The sequence below is a fragment of the Bombus affinis genome, unplaced genomic scaffold (assembly GCF_024516045.1).
Source record: "Bombus affinis isolate iyBomAffi1 unplaced genomic scaffold, iyBomAffi1.2 ctg00000243.1, whole genome shotgun sequence".
In the NCBI taxonomy this organism is placed as follows: Eukaryota; Metazoa; Arthropoda; class Insecta; order Hymenoptera; family Apidae; genus Bombus; species Bombus affinis.
The window spans coordinates 175,329-192,615 of NW_026108939.1; the positions used below are offsets into that span (position 1 = coordinate 175,329).

General features: G+C 36.2%; 1 protein-coding gene across 1 annotated transcript; it reads right to left on the bottom strand.

Annotated features, from left to right (window-relative positions):
- Positions 1-3,577: 3,577 nt before the first annotated feature.
- LOC126927814 (neuropeptide CCHamide-1 receptor-like) lies at positions 3,578-9,219 on the bottom strand. The gene is made up of 6 exons (XM_050743817.1): positions 9,001-9,219; positions 6,660-6,808; positions 5,678-5,877; positions 5,403-5,581; positions 4,414-4,628; positions 3,578-3,644 (listed from the first exon to the last, which is right to left on the bottom strand). The coding sequence occupies exons 1-6, from the start codon at positions 9,217-9,219 to the stop codon at positions 3,578-3,580; spliced, it is 1,029 nt and encodes a 342-aa protein (XP_050599774.1).
- Positions 9,220-17,287: the final 8,068 nt, after the last annotated feature.

Consider the following 17,287-nt stretch of genomic DNA (forward strand, 5'->3'; position numbering starts at 1 on the left):
TTTCATTATTGTAGTATCGGAAAAAAGGACAGGATTAGGATAATTTAGATTTGTAAAATTCTCCTAATACTATTTATTTAAGATAAATAAAAATAACAGAGATTAATTGGACAGAGAACGATAAATGTTCAACTTGAACTAAAACACAAAAGTCTTATTCCACTCAAATCACTCTCGCGTCTCTTTGTCTTTTCTCGTCCCATCGAACACGTGTTCCGAAACCCCCGTGGCCAGAGTCACGCAGGCTCTTTCCACAAAACTATCCACTTGAAAGGACCGTCGACACATTGATGTACTCGACGGCGCCGCGGCTCTCGCCACTTTGTATACGGTTCGGCCGATATCTTAGGCCTTTTGCCCACGATACTACATTATTTTCTTTCACTTGTACTTAATATGAAAATTCTTCTGAATATCACTTTTATAACATGCAGCGAAAAATGATCGGAAACTTCTTCAAAGAATAAAATTCTTTTTACGATGTTTTTCAATACATGAGAGAAAATGGATTGAATCATTATAAATCTAATGCTTTACGTTATAAATTAGCTTGCAAGGAAGCTAAATAGAATATCAAGACAGTTTTCAAAAAACAGATACGAGATACTTGGGTTCCGGAGACGTTTCAAATTTCTGAGGAGCATAGGAAATTAATGATCATGGCAAAGAGGCCTCATAAAGAGACCAGAGAAGATGCTGGAAAAATCGAATAATAAATTTATAAATTAATGTTACCGAGATCGCTGGTATAGTCCGTTGTGTACGTTCCCTCTTTGATCTCTCGTTGCAGTTCCAAGATTCTGGCCAGCGCCAACTGCAGATACTCTCTGGCATTCGGCTCCTGTATAAACACCACATGAGTATACACGCTCTTAAGTACTTAGTTTATATCTTACAATTTGCAGAATCGATAATTCTCTCATAATCGACATTCGCGCCGCACTCATGGAATTTACCTTCATCGGTTTGGCCTTCTTGCTGTCGTTGTTTCCATCTGCCAAGCACGGAGCCTGTATCGTACGAATAGAACACAATTAAAAATTAAACGTGTACACAAAAATCCTTTTTCTCGAACCACTTACCGACGAATATCTTTTCATTCTTACTGAGACACAACAAAACCACGAAACAACTTCACCATCGATCCGCTAACGACCTTTTACGAACGACTTCACGCGATAACACTTTCTTTGTGGCAGAGAATTAACGGTAGTCAAAAATAAATTCCTGATCTCGGTCTTAAGCTTCTGTAGCTTTCCTCTTCCTCCCTGGATCAGAGATATTTCCCCTTCGCGTTAATGGTTCTTTCGTCCATCCAGATTCTTCTCCTTCCCCCGAAAGACGATTCTTTCCTCTTTCCAGAGTACGGTAGTTAAGAATGTAGGAAGACCGTTGACTGGCGTCGATGGGCATCGACTAACCACGTCCAAATCGTAGCAGTCCCTTGTTGCAGTAGAGACTGCTGCGAGGGTGACGGTTTGCCATGGCTTCACCCTCTCTCCGCTCCCCTTTCAAAACACCTAGAAATGTGCCCCTTGCACTGGGCCACCCCTGCAGATGCGAACCATTGTATCGGGAACCCCTGTTTGTTCGACGCGTGCCCTGTGCCCGATAAAAGCGGTTGGCACGCGCCCCTTACTCGAAACTCACAGCGAATACGTTACGGACATCCCGGAACAGCGGCCATAGAATTGCTGTTTGTTACCCGTTTCACCGAAGATTGCGGGGATAAGACTCTAATAAATCTTGCCCCACTGGTTACTATCGATTCTTACGCAAAATGGAAACAAAACTGTACAATGGAATAAAGAATGGTTTATTCGTGGAAGTTAGGTTGAAAGGACGTGGAAGTGCTGTGTTAACTGGACAGGGTTTTGGTTTGTTAATGTTATGGTAATTGGTCGTTGGCATCTGCATCAGATTTTTAAGTCTTTCGTATTACGTATACATCTGTTCATAAGTATTAGGATACTTGATACAACCTGACCTCAATTCTAAGCTGAATTATTTAGAAAATTCTTTATTTTTATGAAACACATATTGATTGCACACTTTTTGCTGCTAGTGCATGTCTGGTATTCGTATCTTACTTGCAGTCAACGCGGAAAGGAGATATTTGAAATTTCTTAGAAAAATACCTTTCTCGATAATTTCCACGTAAAGTTCCAACACGTGGCTTACCGTGCTTCTTTCAGGATTACGCATCGTTATCGATCACAGCATCATTTCATTTCCATTTTGCACGTTGCACAGAAATTTTTCTCGAGTTCTTCCTATTTTTGCCTTCCAAAACCAGCCTTCACCTGTTCCGAGTAAAACACGAGCTCTCGAAACGACAGGAACGTTTATTTTCTTCGTAAGGTCACTACTACACGAGCGTTGTAATAAATTTTTCAAATTCACGGACACTGTCAACACTCTACATGTTAACATGATTTAATCATACCCAATTACTAGTAGGTTGTTCAGAAAGTTTTGTAGTTTTGTTATTATGAACTTCTATCGAATAATGAACAAATACTGTTTTAAGTTGGCTACTAAAGAGAATCGAAGAGAAACATAGAAAACAATTAATTAAATAATAATAAAACAATTTCCTTTTCCCAGTGAGACTAGTAACTAGTATATTTCCCAGTGAATATAGTAACTCGAATAGCTAAGCATTAGGCGATATTTGGCACAGTCCGCGCAATGCTCGGTCATTTTTTCGAACGATCCAGAAAGCCAACTTAACACACAGCACGGTACGTCTAGTGGGAATAACAAACCCGAGTCCAATTTTTATTCACAGAAACACAGAAAGATTATGGTACAAGTCAGTTGGCTACAAGTTATGTCCGGGCATTTATATATTCCAACCTTGCATCGATTCACTTGGAAACGATTCCGTCCTTGCGTGGCCTAATTACAGTTATAATAGGGGTATCGAGAAGACGTCCAGACGTTATCTGAACGACGAGAACATCTATAACTTACGGAAACGCGACGGCCAATAGACGTGCGAGGCTAAATCCTGTTAACAAGGGTACACGTCAAACAGAAATTCTCGATTAACAAGCGAAGGGGGCAAGGTCGTCAGACAGAACACAATTAATGCACACAGTCCCTTTTAACGCCGTCTCTAATTAAATTTCACCACGCGATTCAATAACGTCGGGATCCTCTCTTCTCTTACATGCGTTGTTCAATTTGCCCCGATACAATCCGTCCAAGGACCAGAACTGGTCCTTCTTGATACAGAACTGTGATAACTAATTATATTACACTATTATTACACTATTATTATATATATTACACTATATATTACACTATATATTATATTATATTATATATTACACTATATATATATATATATATTACACTATATATTACACTATTATTTTACATCGAAGACAATTAATGATGTTGAAAATTCTTAAGTTAAAAGCTGAAGGTATACTTTACATCAAAAAAAAAAATTATCACGATTGCACATATAGATTTACAAATATTTATAGTTACAATGAAGAATTTGACACATGTATTCATTATCTCTAGTAATTCAATCATAATTGATCATTAAACATAATTGAAACATTCAACATAGATCTACTCTACTTGGGAATGGTTCTTGATTTTTAACAAAATATTCGCTGTGTTGACATCTAGGGATTGTTTTAAAAAATGAATTACGATCTAGAGTCTTAGGTCGGTCTTGTGTCTTCGGTACTTTTTAACTCGCGAGGAACGGTCGCGTTCAGTTCCTGTGTGTTTCTCCGGGACGTCGAGCTGAAGCTGGTTTCCTTGAATTTCCTTCGCCTAACCATTCGTTTCCTTTGTGAAAATTTCATTCGTCGATTACCATCGCTGCTCGTTCCTGCTTGACAGACGCTTGACTTCCTCTTCTTCAGAAAACAACAAAGATATCTGTTGAATCTGTAAGCAAAACGTTGTTCATCGATCAGTACGAAACTTTATATTCAGATATGAAAAGCTTTCTGTTTGTTTTTCAATTGTTTGTTTGCTTTTTTGAGTTTTCGGTTTACAAACCTGTTTGTTTACAGACGTGTACTCGTTTATACTGCTTTGTTGTTTCTTTGGTCAGTTATGATGTAGAGGTAGTGAAATGAGTATGGATATGTTATCATTTCATGCAACATGTAGTACAGAATGTAATATAATAATTAGAATGCTGATATTTATGCATTTCAAAATATTTAAATAACATGGAAAAAGATAGAAGGGGAGTGGAACAAAATTCTGTTTAGGTTCCATTTTTCTAATCGTGTTCGTAAGAACATAAATTTGCATAAACATTTCCATTCTATATATAGTATTTTAAGGAGAATGTGTGCTTCGACTTGTTATTTCGTTTTACTATGTTTTAGGTTTAATAGCTGACATTTGATAGGTCGCTTATCTTGTCATACTCACCTCACGCGAAATGTTGTGCTGGCAAAATATAGAACCAAAGGATTGACGCAGCTGTTGATGAAGGTCATGACAAAACCAATAATCCTGAAGATATGCCAATATTTATTGTAGTCATTCAGCGTTGATGCGAAAAAGTGAAACCAAATCATAAAGATGTGATACGGCAGGAAGCAGATGAAGAAGATTAGGACGATGGAGATCACCATTTTTCCAACCTGTTGATCACAGAGAACGAAAGATACGTATTAAACTGGGACAACTAACTTGGTACTTGGTCTAATTAGTTAAAATTTAATTATTAGAAACCTAGATTAGAATATTTTTTAGTAAGACAGTAAAAAATCTGAGATAAACAGTTAAATGTAGATTAGGCATTACAGTATTACTTCTTAAATTCTAGAATATACAGAAGATTTTCTCTTCCTCTCTCTTTTCCATCATCTTACGTGTAGAACAGACAAAGATTTGACATGACAACTAGCGCTTGTCAGCAAGTTTTACGATATGTCCGTTTAAAAATATTGTAGTATCGTGGGCAAAAGGCCTAAGATATCGGCTGAACCGTGTACAAAGTGGCGAGAACCGTGGCGCCTTTCAAGTGGATAGTTTTGTGGAAAGAGCCTGCGTGACCCTGGCCACGGGGTTTCGGGACACGTGTTCGATGGGACGAGAAAAGACAAAGAGACGCTAAGGGTAGTGTTAGTTGAGACGCCAGCGAGAACGAATGCAAAAGGAGTGCAGTAAAATTTACATCACAGTCTAAGTAACAATTTATTAGAATTTAAATTTATTTGCAAGTTGACTGCATATATAAGCAGTGTAATTTCATAAAAATATCATACAGGTAGCAATTTCAATTTCTCTGTTCTACACCTTTTCACTGGTATACCTGTATACCAAATATTTGTATACCAAATATAGAACTTTTGTGTCAAAATTAGATTTACTTGAAAATTGTATAATTTCATAATAATATCGATTCACTCTACCTTTCTGCGTGATCGAATTTGCTCCAGCCGCTGCATTGGAGATAATTCGCAGGGCATATTTCTGGTGGATAGTTGAAGATGTCGAACAATTTGAAAATAAAATACTGATATGATGAGTAGAGGAATGATGTAATAAGCCAGGAACTTGAACAGCACCACCCCTCTCCTATAGCTTGCCCCTGCGTTTCAGAACGAGAAATAAATTAATACGACTTCGTGGGTGTGAAATGAAAACACGGAGAAATGTCCAATATTTCAGCGTGTGAGATACTCACCCAATTCCACGGGGAAAGGGTTACAGATGTGGATGCTGGAGTTAGTTGTTATGTCGATGTCCATCACGTCAGAGAAGAGAGCAGCAGGCATCGACAAAACAATCGCCAGCACCCAAATAAGGCAAGCTATTAGTAGCGCCAATGGTACTGCTTTCATCCCGGCTACATGGCGCCGAAGAGGATTTACAACCGCGTAGTACCTACGATGCAACACGAGCATATCTTTCTTTTATTTGTAAATCAATTTTTATTGAAACCTTAACCCTGAAATACTATAGAACGGAGTAATTTATACCCCACTTAAATGTTTCATTTACAGATGGCTGTTGTGCGTGTATTTATTACTGTTGAGAAATGGTTGTTATTTATACGTTCCGAGCTGTCTCGTGCAACAAATGTACCAACTGTAATATTAATATGTTGGCAAGATAGAAATCTTAGATTATATATAGATTTCTGTTTTACAATTTATTTATTATTTTATTTTATTTGCTTTATTACTAAATTTATTACTATTGGACAAGGGTGTTTAACGCCTTCTGTTTTATTAAACGTCACTAACGATACTAATTCAAATATGCAGATAGATCCTGATAATTATTTGACATGGAAGAAATCAAAATTATTTAGCAACGTATCGTTTGTTGGAAATAAGCGTTGTGTTAATAAAATGATATGTAATTTTCAATATAGCGTTAATTGGATTGTTTATAAATGCAGTATTGCAGGGTTAAGATTAAATGATGTCTGATTAAATGAATTCTTCAGTTATACTTTATTTTAACGTTGAACTTTCTTATTAATGTAAATTAATTGATTTTCTTAATAGCGAAAAGGAAATTGGACGTTTGAGATTTCATTTCGATTACTGATTAAAGAGTCGATTGGTCCATTAATGGGGCGGAACTTCACTAAAGTTAGGACGACCAGCCTATCCCTGAGACAACAATTTCCTCAACCGTAACTGGGTTTGACAACTTACCTCTCGGCTGATAACGCGGTCAGAGTGAAAACTGAGACACCGACTGAAATATCCTTGACGCACTCCGATAATTTGCAAACTGTCTGTCCCCACGGCCATGAATCGAATGTGAATATAACAGACGTGAGTGGTACACTCGTTAGGATCACCTGAAATAAACGAAAATTAAAATTAAAAATATACACGTGTATTTTATTGTATTGTATTTCCACGGTCAATTGTACTCGTGTTATTCAATCTACCCTTTATCGAAATTTTATTCGAATATTTTTCTGTACTTTTGCGAAATTTAATTGAATTCTACGAATATATGGGAAACGTTTTAAAATCTGTTTCGTTGAAAACCCTTTATCGAAATTTTATTTGAATATTTTTCTGTAATTTTGCGAAATTTGATTGAATTCTACGAATATATGGGAAACGTTTGAAAATCTGTTTCGTTGAAAACGACGCCTTCGACATTTCGATAGGTGAGAGCGATAAAATAAACAATACTTGATATTATATTTGTACGGCATCGAGCATATAGTAAAATTATTAGGAAAACATTTATCAGGATTCATTGTTATCGAGAAAATTAAAATAAAAATAATCCGCGATTATGATACAGAAAAATCTATTAAAAATATTCGTGATGAATTCACATCCCACGTCCTTTTAACATACTGTGTAACGTTCACTCAATTTGCGAAAAAAAGATTCCCTCATTAACTCGCTAAATTTCGTCTGAAATACGGACGTCTCTGATGAATTTCGAGATAAAAGGGGGATATTAACAGGAACGTTTTGTATTGAATATTATAATAAAAAATGTAGATTAAGCGAATTTTCTGCAATTTCATGCGGGATGTAGAAATTTCGTCGTATGATCGAACACTCAATTATGCTGTTGCACTTTTTTCTCAGTGTTAATCGTGAAATACACATTTTCTTTTTGTTTAAGCATGATCGTTCGAACACTATAATCGAGAAAATATTTATTTATGATTTTCACAGATGATATCGTATGGATCGCATTAATCTTTGATTATTCTCCGTCCGGCTATAAATTGTCCATGGATCAAGATGTATAGCTACATATATCATAAAGTAAGCTCGATATCCACGAAAATAAGCGCGTTTATAATCGAACTCGCTATTGGTCCACGATTACGTGTCCAGAACAACGGAATTTTAACGTCTGATTCAAGGTCTCATATAGCATGTGCTTCTTTTAGAAATTATTTATGAAAATATTTGAATATTTCTAGAGATTTTTATGAACGTATTACGTGTGTGATAGAAAAAATTTTGAAATTTCGTTACTAGACTATTATGATCATATTGATAATATATGTAACAAACTAAAGAACATGTATAGAAGTTACAAGATATTTATTTCAAGCATACAATTCACAGAAATCGCTATATCATATAAAAATATATTGTATTATACAAGAATAATTATACATTTCTAGGAGACTTAAATTCTTCTATATTATATGTGATAATAAAGAGTAATGTCTGCGTATTTGTACGATATAATACATTTTATCAATATAACCACGACAGTCGACAATGACAATAAAACTGTCATAATATATATCCAGACAAATTTTCTACGATGGGCCCTCAGATGCTTTCGTGCGTTATCGTACCTAATTACATTCTACGCGAAATCGATGACGGAGAAAGTACCGGATGTTCTGAACTCGCTCGCGACAGATTTATACGCGCGATCCGACAGTCTGAATAAATTCGATATATTGCCGGGATACAAATGACATGGGGTCCTAGCAACATTTTCCGATTGACGGGAAATCGAAATGTAAAAAAAAGGATCCCGACGAAGGAAGGAAAGATTTTTCTCATCTATATTCGGAATATTCATGGCTTGTTAGTTTTTACCATTCCAGCTTTGTCGCAATTTATTTCCAACTTATTGGACATTCATTTTGATTTATTATATATATTTAGACGCGGAATACAATGGGTAGCAGATGGCTTTTTCAAGATGTATGAATCATAACCACAAGAAGTACAATTAAATATTTATCCCTTCCGTGTTAATAAGCTGATGAATCTTTTGATTGTAGCTTGCAAGAATAATAGTAGATTAGTTTAATTCTATCCAGTTAATTATTCATATAGAAATATGTTTTTACAAAATTTATGCTATGAAATTTTGAATACATTTTATATTTTACGAGAGGAAACTTTCGACACGTCTTGTCCATCTGAACGTTTCTCAAACGTGCACGAAATCTTTTTCCATTTTATTCGACGTCAGAGATCCTTTTTTTTAACGTCGGTCTTAAATGATACATTAGAGATAATATATGCACATATTGTCCTTTCTTACCAAAATATCGCCCAGAGCCAACGAAAACATGTAGACAGTGGATGTATTTCTTGCAGTGGAATCCGCACCCAACGTAATCATCATCATTCCATTTCCAAATACACCCACTATCAGGATTATTAAGAATAATCCTGATACAATGTACGTTTCTGGGCGATGCATGTATGGAACGAAAACACTCTCCTGGACCAAATTCGTCACATTCGAATTCATGGCCATCTGTAAAAGAATAAATCCACGTCTATGCGTTATGTATTTTATTTTCATTTTCAAACGTTGTATAAATAAATAAGTCTCTTTTATATTTATCATTCAAAATATTTTAGTTGGAAATGGAAAGGAATAAGCCTTGCGCTATAGTGTGATTTTTCATTTTCCGATACGCCGTTCCTTTTGTCCCATGCAAAACCCACGCGTCCATATCTGGATGCTCGATAACGAATCGCGGCACAATAAAAACTAATCAGATCGATCGCTTTGCTATATGACCTTTCTACCATTTTAAATTGATATAAACTCAACGACAGCGAGAACTTCGAACGCTGCACGGTACGGCATTTAGATGAGGATTTAGGACAAAAATCAGAATTTGCTGGCCGCGTTCGCACGCTTGCGGGCTACGTTTGCACGTTTGCAGGCCACTTTCTCAGGTTCTACAGTGCGGCGTTTGAATGAGGATTCGGGACAAACATTTTAAAAATATATATAATATGCAGTTTTCCAGAAACTTAATATCAGGGAATTCGATGTGAATAAAAGTCTGTTTACCAAATATCCCTTAGTATTTTCCCTACTTCCTGGTTCCGTTCAAATATTATAATTATTTATTGTTTTTGTCTAGTCCCTTTTCCTAAATTAAAAAAAATAAGATTTTTTGTCAGATATTATAAACATCTAGTAAAGAACAGAGTTTTTATGTAAAAAATTTTGTTGAGACAAGTGTGGTAAAGAATCAGCCTGCGTGACGCTGTTGAGAACTGTTCGACTCGAAAATGCTCGTCGATGCTATTTCGAAACTTCATATTCTGACGAGAAATCAATACAAAAGTAATTAGAATAGAAGCTACTATAATAGAAGCTACAAATTGTTTAGAAAGTCAATTTTCCATGGAAAAAGGTTACTATTGTTGACATGTATAGCAGCAGTCCTCAACTACCTAATGGTGAAATGAACGAATGGTTCAATATAAAAATTTACAGCTGGAAAGATAATTCCAGATTGACTATCATAATGTAAGGGTTTATAATGTAAAGTAGCAGCATTCAAAAGAACAAATAATTCTGAAGGCAAGCTGAATACGTAATTCCAATTTCTAAAAGTTTTTTCAGTTTCGTACCAATATAGACGACTGTTATCGAACAAATTTTTCAGAAGTCGAACAATGAAAGTTGATAGAGTTGGTCAGTTTAATTTCCACGTGAATCGAATGTGTAATAGATGTCCTGATACTAATCGAATACTAACGATATCGCTTTAACGATACTTGAAAAGGAGTTCTAGCTCTTCTAATGAAGTAAAACGCAGATACACACGAATTAATGAAATCTCGTTCTACATCGTTTGATTTCCAAAGGAATTTCTTATCTTCTTAGGAAACAGTGTTTTATACGTAGTAACGATACCATCGATGAACGTATGTGTAAATTTCACGAGCTGAGTCGCGTATCTTGCACGATCGTATTCTTCGAAACTTTATGGCTCCCCATAACGATTCTCCCGTCTGTGAAACTACGTATTGTCTTGCTTCGTTACCGGCGAAGTTAAACTAAAAGTGGTGTCGAAGTGATATTTCACGGAGTTGATAAATAAGAGAAATGGAACGAAATCGACTGCGTTCGAAAGAAATTGCACCATCTGAGTTTAATTTATCCACGTCGCAGAAGCGCTGAAACCTCGTTATTTCACAAACATTTCCAACGATTTCATCACGCTTTCGTGATTTCGTGACTGGTAATATATTCCTTTCGATTCCCTGTTTGTCGAATTTTACGAAGATCTCTGCAGCTTCAGCGCGATGTTCTATGTCCCATGAATCAGACTAGATTTACGCCTGAACTTCGTGAACGAGTTTGAAGCGAATACAACGTGTGACGAGTTTCGTGCCATGCGTTAAAAGAGTCCAACTTAGTTTTCAAACAGTCAGTGAAACGTAAAGCAACCCTGGCCATGGTATAAAAGGATATACAGGGTGTTAAAGCTGTGGACGATATTTATAGGATTTTATATATTACATGTCAAACGTGAAGGTAATGAAAAAACGCTTATATAGAAAAATATTATTCGAGGCTTATTTTTTAATATACATAGTTGGTTAACGAATTATTTTCGAAATAAATATTTATCCAGGATAGTTATTCGAAAATCATTTTAAATTCACCGATAGCTGCATAGATCGATGAATCAGCTGATGAAACTTTCTCTTCATTCTATTCACATCTCGCGTTTCTCATTTTGAGTCAAATAGAAATTAAATATATAACAATGGAAATTCTATCGTCGTTTATTTTCTCAGGAACAAGGGACGTAAAGTTGGAGTAAAATAAAGAGAAAAAGCCGTAATTCATAAATTTTTACCGCAAAATTAAATTGTTTATGAATTGAAAAATAAGCTGTAAATCTTTTTGTGTATGAATATTTTGACCTGTTGAATGATACACTATAAATGTCGCCCACTTTTCCTCATCATCTTGTTACAAGTATCGTGTTAAAGATGTAGTCCTCAAAGTGTTTTTTTAATCGTCTACAATCCCAGATGAAAGGAGAACTATCGTATTACGTTCTCTTAGAGCAATTGAAAAATAACTCTCATACTTGCGATCGAAACATTCAATCTGCTAGTTTCAGACCCGTTAATGGCACCAGTACCATGCCCTCGACATTCGGAATATGGTAGGGTGAAATTGAATTGCGGTTTTGGAATTTCTCGATCGCAAAGAGAAATGATCGTGATAGAAGGAGTATACCTTGTGTCAGACTCTATCAGTTGAAGTAAATTTACGGAAAACAGAATGCCACGGAAATGTGTCAAGTTTGACATAATCCAATCACATAGACTATTAGAAATATTATAATTATTAAAAATGTAACTCCCTCCGATAATGCACTAGTAAAATCATCTTGTTCCGGTATGCAAGCGATACATAATTTTATAAACTATACTATTATCATTATACTATTCTTTGCATAAGTAAAATATACAAAATTTGGCAAATATCGACAGGCATTTAGAAATCGCCCTACTACTATAGCTCGCACACGGAATTAAAAGGATTGTCATTGCATTCATAGTTGCAGTAGTATTTGCAATAATTGATATTAATGACGTTATGCGAATATTATCCGCCTTGTCGCTGAAAGTGATTATTCGAAATTGCTTCGGACTGAAATGCCGTGAATTCGTTGCGACAGAGAGTAACAGGTGTCATGTTGTAAATATAACGCAGCGGGACGCGACTAAATGTAATTTTTTAATAACGACAATCCTGGTCGTACTCGCGACGAGCGAAATGGCGATTGCGATGCGCAGATTTAACGTTGTAAAAATACGTCTGTCATATACATATTCTATGGTGTGCCACGATCAACGGACTGAAACCGATTGCCGATGAAGTATGGCCGAAAAATGGACGATGTATGTATAACTACGTTTCAACGATCTATTCTAATGGGCCACGCAAATTCATTCACGTTCAAATTCGACCAGTCGTGCGAAAAACGCGATTTTATTCTTTTATTCTTAAAGGCGATAATCTGGTTTCATGTATAGAATCAATACACAATAAAAGCAGCTGATATTACGATATTGATTTATCGTTTTCACGAGTGTTGGATTCTCTGTACCTGTTATAGGAAATTTGCCCAGTTTGATATTATACACGGATATACGATACAGAAAAATTAATAAACTAACTCGATAGTATTTCAATCTTATGTGTATTGAATGATAAATTTGTTTTTTAGCCGATCTGGAACGAATACCTGAATCACGCTCTAAAACCAATTATATTCATACTAACATACTCCACTGTAATTCTGTTTTAGAATAGTAAAAACTTTGGTCGAATATGAGAGATGTGCTTATTTTGGAGGTTCTCTGTGTACAAACATTAGAACACTTTCCAGAAACTAATGGACAAATACCTTAGAACGAGCTAGCTTATTTCTTAGAACGAGCTAATCCGAGTGATAACAACGGTATTAAAATATATCGATTAATTTCAAGTATATTCTACGAGTTAAATAATGACGTTGATTCCTGCTCATACAATTGTTACGTTTCTGTTTTTATTCGTTTTAACAAGACAATGGACAATGCGTTGGAATAAATATTTTTATATTTAATATGAAGGGAAGACATTTCTAACGAAAAAAGATGTATAATTTCAAATAAGATAATCGTATCGACGCAACGTGTATGTATAATGGTAATAACTATATTAAGATAAACCACAAATGAAATATCTTCAAGAGTGTTCTTACGCACCAGCGTATGGGAACATTTTAATCAATAATATACATATGTATGTAGAAACCAATACCTATATAGAAGTTCCAATACATTCATAGCGTTCTGTACTGCAGATGATATTGCAATGGAAACCGAATGGTGGCCCATTAATTTCGGGATAACCAGAAATTGGTATTCGGAAAGTCCAAGCTATGGTTTAGGTTCCATTAATTATTTACTAGTCGGAACTTGTGAGTTTGAAGCGTGCTCTTTTAGAAAAAAGTTCCTGATGTATTGTCGATGTCGTGTTTACGGATGAACTAGCATTAAGTATCGATAGATGAACATACTATTTCCACGTTTGCGATGCGGAGATATTCCACAGCTTGTGTAACTTTAATTAATGTCTCAGCTTCGATTAAACTTTAAAGCGTTTTGAATGGAATATTCACGCAAGTTCGCAAATGTTGTGTCGAATTATAATGATTTGTAGAACCACGCACAGTGTCGCGAGACGTCGTCCTAACGAAGAAGATGAACGATACATCGCCGCGTCGAAGGAAATGGGGGACTGTTAAGAGGTAACCATTACAGGGAAGATCCGATCCGAAATTCACTTTACGTATATTTATCGACCATATTCTCTGTTATATTCTTTTATGAGCTATGGGATCGTTTAACTTCTCCCTAACGATCGTCCCTGTGTCACAGAAATTGCATCGGTGGATCGTTTCCTTGGTGTGTAAAAGCTGAAAATTTTCTGATATGAAAGAGATATTCTCAATACACGTTCGTAATACGTTGGTAATAGGCTCGTAGATAAAATACTACGATACATTCAAGCTATTTGAGGCGAGTAAATGCACGATACACTATAGAAACATAATGGCGCTGGTTTCGTAGTTTTTCAAGGCAGGCTGTTTTCTTTGGTCTATAATTTATGGAATGTTCGCGCGAAGCTTCACAAAGCGGGACTCTAAGGCAAAGTTCGCGTGGCTAAAGGGTTTTCTAAAATGTAAATACCGCTTCCTGGAAGTAGAAGAACATGCGAAACCACTTAGTACACGAGGTAATCTTTTGGGTATAAATTATTAATCCTTAAATGCATAGTGTCATCATTTGATAATACAACTTTTTTCTTAACATAGCAAACATATGCGAGGCATTGTGAACAGAGATAGACTAAAATATATTTCTTCTGAATGTAAGTTTATGAATAAAATTATTATACTACGCATAGTTCGATCCAAGTAACATAAAAATACTGTCAAATTAGTTTATTTCATTTGTACGTTTGATCATCCTATTGTCTTCGTCTCTTGTTACAGTCAAATGTTTTAAAAATTGTGTTATGCAATCAACGAGATAAATAACTGACTATATCTTCGCGATAATCGACCTGCAATTTGCTTATACCTTTCAGACACGTTATAGCCATCTTTGATAACAAAGTACTTTCCCAAGTAAAAAATTAAAAAAAATAAATGGCGTGAATTCAATAATTTTTCTATGATTTTGTGGTTTGATTATATCTAAGGAGAAGAATCAGGGTTTGACAAATCTATTGCGACCATTTCTCTAACTCTTTAGCTACAGAAGTGTTCCACTTCGCATTCTTCCTTCTGGTAACGCGAAAACTCATCACGACGGATATCTTGAGGTACGAAGTTAACGAGAAACTTTATCCACTTTGTGACAATCTCCAGAATATAACTTTTTCAATTAGGTACAGAATTTGAACTTTCAAATCGAAATTTCCGTTCATTAGTTCGTGTACAAATGAACCGAACGGAAAGGAACAAGTGCCGTGCTGATGTTGAAGTTCAGCGTCCTACGAAAGTAATTCGTGAAAGTTGCGAACTGCCGAAGAAGTCGAAAAAGTTCTTAAAGGTTCGTGGATAATCTTAATTTAGTTCTAAAGCGCAAAAAACATTTGGATGCGATTAAAATTTCCGCGTGAATATAAAGGGTGATCGTTAGGAATTGATTTCTGCACGATGTCATAACGAAATTGAGAGAACATATAGAACCAAACCGAGCAAATACACCATTGAAATTGGCAAGCACCTGTCGCGTCGATATCGCGACACGCTTTTATAGGCTTTCCCCTTTCATTAGCTTCCCAAATTGCAATATTCGCGAGATTGGAATCAAATTAGTGTAGTATCGGAAAAAAAGGATAAGATTAGGATAATTTAGATTTGTAAAATTCTCCTAATACTATTTATTAAGATAAATGAAAATAACAGAGATTAATTGGACAGAGAACGATAAATGTTCAACTTGAACTAAAACACAAAAGTCTTATTCCGCTCAAATCACTCTCGCAACTCTATAACTCTAACAACTCGATCTCTCTACAACGCTAGCAACTCTACAACTCTCGTCTTCGGCATCTGCACTCGCACGCTCTCGCTTCTCAACTCATACTGTACGCCTTTTGCATTCGTTCTCGCTGGCGTCTCAACTAACTCTACCCTTAGCGTCTCTTTGTCTTTTCTCGTCCCATCGAACACGTGTCCCGAAACCCCGTGGCCAGGGTCACGCAGGCTCTTTCCACAAAACTGTCCACTCGAAAGGACAGACGACACATTGATGTATTCGACGGCGCCACGGCTCTCGCCACTTTGTATACGGTTCGGCCGATATCTTGGGCCTTTTGCCCACGATACTACATTAGAATTATATCTTCGACGATTATTAGAACGAGCGAAAATTTCTACGGATAGTGATCACAGAATTTGTCAATCAGCTGATAAACGTATTGAGCTAACATGATTTGCAACGGAAACCTTCCGTTTCCATATCAATTTCAAATCTATTTGGCTATGATCGCGCATCCCTCGATTGCCGCATTTTTATGGAAAACTCTGCTTCTCAAATGTACACAGGCGGGTCGAACGATGAACGGACTGTTCCATTATTCTTTCTAATAAAAAATTATTATTTTACTTTTGGAATGGACCATCGAATTCATTTATGAATAAAATTTGTGACCATGATTCTTTGTACACTTTAGAAAATTGTATGTTGACTTCCAACGTATTAAGTAGCACTCAAGTTTTGTTAATAGAATGTTCTCCTCTCGTGTCGTATTCTGGAAGGTGGTTTCATCCCTTGAACTCCAGTTATCGCGACTAACAAGGATGTGCAATTATAAATGTGACTGTTCTTCAAGCCCACAAAGTGCACCCTCGAGTTTCATCCAAGTTTTGTTATTGGGATCGAATGCAAATTTCGAATCTGTCAGATTTTTCTCTGTAAATCAGCTAAAATGTCCGAAGCTATTCTCTCTAGTAACTTGTAATAACTAACCCTTACTCGAATCTCTGCCCTGGGCAATGTTCACTCCATCGATCAGCAACTTCAGTTACCGCTCATCCTCACTAAAATCTTTCCATGGCTCAATGCCTCGTGGGTGCACTTCCAGCTCCAACTGTTTTCTTGGACAGTGTCCACTAGCTACATCGATGACGGAGAATAATCTGTCTCTCTAATCAGTCTCTCTGTAGACGCTGCCGTGTAAACTTGCAATTATTTCCTTGACAAATCACCTTCTGTGAACGACGTCCATTTCCTGGTTATTTAGTGGTTACTTTCACCAAAATTGTCGACCACTTGATCACTGCGAAACTTTCCGGGGGATTCTTAGTAGTTTCACCTACTTTCACAGACAGTGTCTATCCAAGATTGGTAAAATAAACAGACTATCGGGACCTTCTTTGGAAAGTAGAACGATTTTCGCTATCAGAGATGCAGATTCTATCAAGCAAAAGGGAGACACTCCGGAGAAAAGAAATTGACGCTAAAACATAGTTTCGCAATCTAAACGAAGAATG